Source organism: Mus caroli, chromosome 5 (assembly GCF_900094665.2).
Source record: "Mus caroli chromosome 5, CAROLI_EIJ_v1.1, whole genome shotgun sequence".
NCBI classification, from domain to species: Eukaryota; Metazoa; Chordata; class Mammalia; order Rodentia; family Muridae; genus Mus; species Mus caroli.
In genome coordinates, this window is record NC_034574.1 from 65,949,170 (window position 1) to 65,956,507 (window position 7,338).

Sequence of the window (7,338 nt, forward strand, 5' to 3'; positions counted from 1 at the left end):
TCTCTCTCTCTCGGAGATATGGTCTCACTGTATAGCTCTTGCTGGCCTGGAACTGGCTTTGTAGACAAGGCTAGCCTTGAATTAATAGAAATCTACTGGCCTTTGCTCCCTGAGTGCTGGGGTTAAAGATGTGCACCATGCCTGTGCCATTTGACTCTGTGCTACTTGAAAGGTATGAAGTCCCTAGAAAATTCTGCCCAAATGCGCCAAGATCAGGTTGAAATTTTAGGTTAAAATATAAGTGGAAGCAAGATTGGGCTAATTGGGCAACAGAAGACTAGCAGAGAAAGGAAGGGCGAACTAATCTTAGTTAAAACACANGCCTGCTCTTGCCTCACTGCTCAAGACCAAGGGCTCCTCTCACACACACACTTGAAGATAACACGGAAGGAGACCTGGGCTCAGTAACATCTGTATTGATGGGCTAGGAAGTGTACAATTGCATCCCATGGAATCTGACGCTTTCAAAGGGAACTGGAAAAGGTTCTGAAAGCAACCTCTGATGTGAGAAATGCAGTGGGAGGCAGAGACCTGCTGGTGGCCATGCTACAACTTCTGTGGGCACTGCTGTTTCTATTCTCAGTATCCCTGTTTCCTCCTGTTTACAGCACTCAGCATTCCACCTCATTCCTGTATGAAACCCCATAGCTGCTTCTGAGTCTTCTGTCTTGAGGGATCATGGACTACTCTGAAAGCTTGAGTAAGGATGCCTGCTCTCTGGGCGCACGATTGATTGAGGATGATTCTAGCTCTCTTGCTTGGACCAAATGAACCATTGGGGAAGACTATAGAGAAGAAGCAACAACTCTTGCTGCAGCTACATCTAAAATGGCAGCATCCAGTGGAAGCTCCCTGGGCCCCCTATAGAGAAAGTGGAGAATGGAAAGAGTTAGGGTCTTCAACTTAACTCTGGGGTCCAGCCACATATAGAGATTAATCATTTCTGTGAGTCAATAATCTCTTTCCAGCTTAAACCGAGTTGAGTCAGAATTCCTGGCACCTCACCTGAAATAATCCTCATTTTCTAAGACTGTCCAGACATTTAAATATGTATATATACCTCCCAAATGCATATACGTTTAGGATATTTACTAGCATGTATATAGACACATATATACACATACATACATTTGTGGGCTTATTTGCATTTTAATATTTCACTTCAAATAGTAGTGTATTCTTCTTCATCTTCTTCTTTTTCCTTCTCTTCATCCTCCTCCTTCTTCTATTAATCATTCTTCCAAACGTGTCTTGAGCCTTCTTAGGAATCAGAAAAGGCAGTGATCCACTCCCCCCAAAACAAAGCCAAAGTACAGACACAGAAAAGCACACACAGCACTTTAGTTGAATCCCAGGTTTGTTCATGGGACTGCAGAGATGGCTCAGTGGTTAAAAGCACTTGCTGCTTTTTCAGAGGACCTGGGATTGGTTCCCAGCACCCATATCAGGTGGCTCATAATTGTTTATAACTCCTTGTTTATAACTCCTTGAATGACACCTGTCCTTCAAGGGCACCTCCATGAATGTAAAGCACAAACACTTACCCTGGTGCACACATAAAGGAAAATAAACAATGCAAATTAAAAACTAAAGACCTCTGGTCATCGAGGTGGGGTGGTTTCTCCATAGTAGAACAGGATGCACAGTGTGCCAGAACGCACAGTGTGCCAGGCACTGGGTTTGATCTCAGGTACTGCAAATAAGGAACTCCAGTCCCAAAGCATGATACTTAGAGTCTGCACAGCAGCATCCCGATTACTGCCTCTTAGTTCACAGGACAGTGCATTTACAAGGGAGTACTGGCATCTGATAGTGTGTTAGGCGTGTGTCTCACTCTCTGTTTGTGAGCATTGCTGCAAACTTCTCGTGAAGTCACATGTGAGATGAGACGAGAGGCTCCAGAGAGTTCACTGCGCACCCCGGATGTGCATGCCGTGTTCAGGGATGTTTTCAATCCCCCAGTTGTCGCCTTGGGATAAACACCCGGAGACAGACTCACCAGGTCAAAGGGGATACACATTTGTAGGGCAGGTGTCATCTACTACCAAGTTTTCTTCTAGAAACGAAAGACTGACCAGATGAGTGTGGAGTTGATGCAGCATACCCCTGCTCCACCACATAATCTTAGTCATTCTAATCTTTTCTAGTGCTAAGACAATGTCCTCTGATTGCTACAGTTCCATTTGTTTGGTTGTAAGTACATGTGAGTGTTTTCTATAGAACCACTGTTTTCATCCCTTCTTGTGCTCTTGTGTGCATTCCTAGCATGTACATTTTTTCTTGCTGCACTTTTAGTTTTTTTTTTTCCCCATAGGCAGCTCCGTCCCCCATCCTGGAAGGTTCCCCTCAGCAGTGAAAGGTCAGGAAGAATAGAACAGGCAAGAGCACCCTTTTCCTTTGCACTAACAGCAGCCACTGCAGGAGAAATGGCCACAGGTCTGCGGGGTCCACACAGCCCCCCACTGTTGTAGGCTGAGCAGGATCCTGGCCTTTCTAGTTTCCATCCAGCACTCTCTGTTTCCATTCTTCACCCATTGTACAAATTGCCTCCCAGATTTCTCCCCAAGCCCTGGGAGGAGCTGGTTAGTCTGCCTGTAATGACTGCTTATTTGATTTGTGGGTTTTAATATCTTTAAAATGAGGAGCCATGCTAAAGCAAGCAGGCTTGGTGCACGGTCAACTGAGCCAGCCTCAGCTGCATCCCTGCCAGGGGTGTTCTTAGCTCATCTTAAGCCCAGGGCTTGAGAATATAAAACAGCCCTGTAACAAAACACCTGAGATAGTCCCCTTACAAAGAGAAGAGGTTTTGTTTCATGATTTTGAAAGTTTCAGGACTAAGCAATCAGCCCATGATTGCTTACCTGTATTGCTTTGGAGCATTGGATGAGGTGGAAACACACAGGAAGCCAAGCTGTTTGTCTCTTAGCCAGGAATCAAAACCGAGTGAGCAGGGGCTGAGATCTCACAGTTCTCTTTGCAAGCATTCTCTCAGTGAAGTAAAGAGCTTCCAATAGGCCCCACCCCTTAGCAGTGCCAGGACTTCAAAATAGTTCCAGATTGGAACTGAACCTTTAGCATTGAGGCTTTGGGGGGAAATTAAAAACTTCAACTATAGCTGGGCTCGGTAGGTAAAGCCGCCCTCATCTTGTGATAAAATGGCACTGTCAGGATGTACTCAAGTCATGAAGAGCACATCTCATTACACATGTGTCTTTTAACCTTATAGGTCTTGAAAACATAGACTATTTTTCATTACAGCCCACGTTCTTCAGAGCTTTACACATGTGAATGTACCTTTTTTGAATTTAGGACATTAGGACATAGTGTGCTCCCAAATATTTGCTGAAGTTCTAAGCTCCTTGAATTAATCCTACAGTGGAGGAGCAGAAGATTGTGTGTGCTTCAGTACGGTAGGATTGTAGTCTCATTTTTCATATCCTTTGCCGTTTCCATGAGACCTGGGGAGGAAGGAAAGCAAAGACAGGGCTCACAGTATCACCCTGTCTCTCTGGGAAAGGGATAGGAATCATTTCTTGTGGGGAAGAATTCACTCCGTCTTGGTTTTGCTCAGCAAGAACAGCCTGGGCTCTGACTGTAGGCTAGACATTCCCATGCTGGCTGTCAACTGGCTGTCACTGCTGTAATTACTCCAGGGACATTCCCACCTCCTTAGGAGATACACTCTGTGGAGAGAAGTTCCTTTCCTCTGACGTGTATGGAGTGATGGGCTTCACACTGCTGAGGCTCTGTTCCGGTAGACTCTGAGGTGATTTGTGTGGGATTAGCCTGTCTGCGGGCAAGCCTCTCCATACTTCGTTTCTGTCCAGTCCTCTGATCCCAGTGCTGAGACTCTACTCACGACACTTCATAAATCTGTGACCACGGAAATGTCTTCTCCCCACCTGCCATTGACTCCTTTAAATTTGTAACAACATTATAAACCTTGTTTTATATATGTGTATGTATATGTATAAATCCTTGTGAACAAATAAAACTTCACACACCAAAACAAACCAGACCCAAAGTCTATACTACCTAGTTAGTTAGAACGGGCGTTTGCAGTGAAAGCTGACCACAACACCCTTAACATTCATTGTTTTCATCAAGACTTTTCTCAGCCCAGCTTCACAACAAGGTGGAGATCGAGCCAGGTACTTAGGAGCTTCGTATGGGGAAGTGGGGGTGTCCTGCCTCCAACTGTAAGAGTCAGGTATGACCCAGAAGGGTAACTGGCAACAAGTGATTGAATATTTTCAATACAGGGCCTAGGAGGATTCAAGTTTCCCAAGCAGAGACAATGCAAATGTGTGCCAATGGCTCTCATCTGATCATTAGCATTGTGTATATGATTAAAATGCTATGCCACCCACAATAGATATGTACAATTGCAATGTATCAATACAAATGAAATAGAATTTGCAGACAGAGTATAGAGCCCATGGGTTTGCCCTGGCTCTGAAATAGCACCAGGCTCAAAAAACCATGATCAGTATTATTGTTTTTTAACTCTTAGACTGGACATAAAGGCTTAACACTTTCGTTTGCGAATTTAAGCCACGTGCTGCTTTTAGACCGGCTCACATGAAGCCTGGTGCCTCTATGGGTAGGGCTGCGGGCTATTTAAGCTATTTATATACATGACTTATATATACATAGATGAGCTTCTTTTTCTCCATTCGATGAGTCTGGCCCTCTAAATTTCATTACCAAAGAGGCCGAGTTCTGGTGTGCAGCTGCTGGGCAGCCTGACTAAAGATAATTGTGTACTGCTAGGCGAAAGCATTGGAAATGTTTTCATCATTAAAAAAAAAAATCATATAAATGTTGAAGTAGCTACATTCAATATGACTTGACAAGCTTATACATCTATCCAAACCTCACATGGGACTTTATGTTCAAATTTAACATTTGAACTAGAAAAATTATTTTCAAAAGAAAAAGAGGCAGGACCATCAGAGAATTTGATGGGTAGCCAGGCCTGGTTGGTCTTCTCCGCCCTCTTGGGCTTTGTTGGGCCTTTGTTCCGCCCCTGGCTGCACTGGTACAGAACCACTTAGCTGTGATTAAAAGGAGGGGGACCGAGCTGCAGGGCGGGGCCTGCGGTGCGGGCGGGCGGCGACAGGGCCGCGCGGCACTCAGTGCCAGCTGCGGGGCAGCATGCACACCGGAGCTACGACCGGTCCGCCGCACCGACGCCGCGGGGACGCTTGACCAGACAGACAGGTAAAAGGGACCACAGGACCGAGGGAGGAGGTGTGGCCAGGGACAGCCCCTGCAGACCGCGCCTCGGCGACAGCGCCATGGACGGCCTGGACAACACCACCCTGCTCCTTACCCCGTCCTCGCTGCTGCCTGACAACCTCACCCTGTCTCCCAACGCCAGCAGCCCGAGCGCCAGCACCCTCTCGCCTCTCGATGTCACCTCTAGTCCTGGTCCCGGGCTCAGCCTCGCTCCGAGTCCGAGCATCGGCTTTAGCCCCGAGGCGACCCCGACTCCAGAGCCCACGAGCAGCAGCCTCACGGTCGGCGTGGCTGGCCAGGGCTCCTCCGCTTTCCCCCGGCCCTGGATCCCCCACGAGCCCCCATTCTGGGACACGCCGCTCAACCACGGGCTGAACGTGTTTGTGGGTGCCGCCTTGTGCATCACCATGCTGGGTCTGGGCTGTACCGTGGACGTGAACCACTTCGGGGCGCACGTCCGGCGGCCCGTGGGCGCTCTGCTGGCTGCGCTCTGCCAGTTCGGCTTCTTGCCGCTGCTAGCCTTCTTGCTGGCCCTCATCTTCAAGCTGGATGAGGTGGCCGCGGTGGCCGTACTCCTATGTGGCTGCTGTCCTGGTGGAAATCTCTCCAATCTCATGTCCCTGCTGGTGGACGGCGACATGAACCTCAGGTATGGCCTCTTTCTCACCCCAACCCATAAAATTCACAGCAAGAGAGGGGTGTGTTGGAGTTCTTTGGGTGAAGCCCTGAGGAGGGATGGATGGGGTGGGGATGGGGATATGGAGGCTTGGCTTTGAAATCCTGGCGGACGTTTAAAGATTGTGTGTCAGTGGGGGAAGATCTAGACTAGAAACTAGCTGCTTAAAGGCCCTGGGATGTCACACACAGCCCCTCCCGGAGAGACAAGGTCTTAACTCATGTCTCCAGGAGGGCAAAGAGAAGGGAGAAGTCAGAAGCTAGGACTCGAAGGAAATGCAAAAAAACCAAATCAGGACTGTAGTCCCATAAGGAAAGTAATCTTGAGAGTGCAACATAATCGAGTTTCATCCAACAAGTCGCTTTGCCAGCTTCCGCGCTGCAGGCTATTTGGTAGGGTAGGGTTAAAAGAAAAAAGGTTTCTTTCCTTCGCATCCTCTCAGTTACCCAGTTTCCAGGCTTCAGGACGCCCAGGGCAGCTGTCCTGGGTCCTGCATCCTAGGTCATTGTCTTGCCTGGAATTCCTGTTTCTATTGAGACATGATAAAATAAATTCTCTGCAGACTTCAACCCGAAGGCTTGCAGTGTTACCACCTCCCTTCCGGGGGCTTTGTAACAGGTAAGGAAAGACATGGCTGACTCTGGCTTAAATCCCTTTCTGACTTCTGCTCATACCTTTTTGCAGCATCATCATGACCATTTCCTCCACACTCCTGGCCCTTGTGTTGATGCCCCTCTGCCTCTGGATCTACAGCCGTGCCTGGATCAATACCCCTCTGGTGCAATTACTCCCCCTAGGGGCAGTCACCCTGACTCTCTGCAGCACTCTCATCCCTATTGGGCTAGGCGTCTTCATTCGCTACAAATACAACCGGGTGGCTGACTACATCGTGAAGGTAGGCTCTTCCTAGAGTCTGGTCTCTGAAGACTGGCAGAAGTGCTAGAAGGTTTGGAAAGCAGGGAAGGATACAAAGGCCTTTCAGGGACATACTTAGATGTATACGGCAAGCCTAATGTCTGAAGTGGGAAATTCCTAGGGGAGTATCTCTACTTAAGTCACAGCTCAAGTTGGGAATAATGATGCAGGTGGTAATCCCGGTGCAGAAGGGCTGAGCCACCGAGGGTCTGGAGTTTGAAACCAGCCTGGACTACAAAGCAAGACCCTGTCTCAACTTCTACCTGGTAGGTGGTGAGACCTCTGAAAATGAACAATTAGTAACCACTCATGGGGGCACAGTGTGGTCAAATGGCAAACATTAGCAGGGTACAGAGCCACATGCTTGTAATCCAAGCACTTGGGAGGCAGAAGCAGGCAGATCACCGAGTTCAGGGCCAGTCTGGTCTGCATAGTGAGTTCCCGGACAGGAGCTACATAGTGAGACTATGTCTCAAAACAAACAAACAAAACCACAAAATGGCAAG

General features: G+C 48.0%; 1 protein-coding gene across 1 annotated transcript in view; it reads left to right on the forward strand.

Annotated features, from left to right (window-relative positions):
* The first annotated feature begins 5,236 nt into the window (after nucleotides 1–5,236).
* The window catches only part of LOC110294865 (sodium/bile acid cotransporter 4), a 6,958-nt gene continuing 4,856 nt past the window's right edge, over nucleotides 5,237–7,338 (forward strand). Inside the window, exons 1-2 of the mRNA XM_021163349.2 lie at nucleotides 5,237–5,890; nucleotides 6,602–6,812. Of these exons, the coding sequence (XP_021019008.1) occupies nucleotides 5,301–5,890; nucleotides 6,602–6,812 (801 nt within the window). The 5' untranslated portion in view covers nucleotides 5,237–5,300. The remainder of the gene's footprint in view (nucleotides 5,891–6,601; nucleotides 6,813–7,338) is intronic.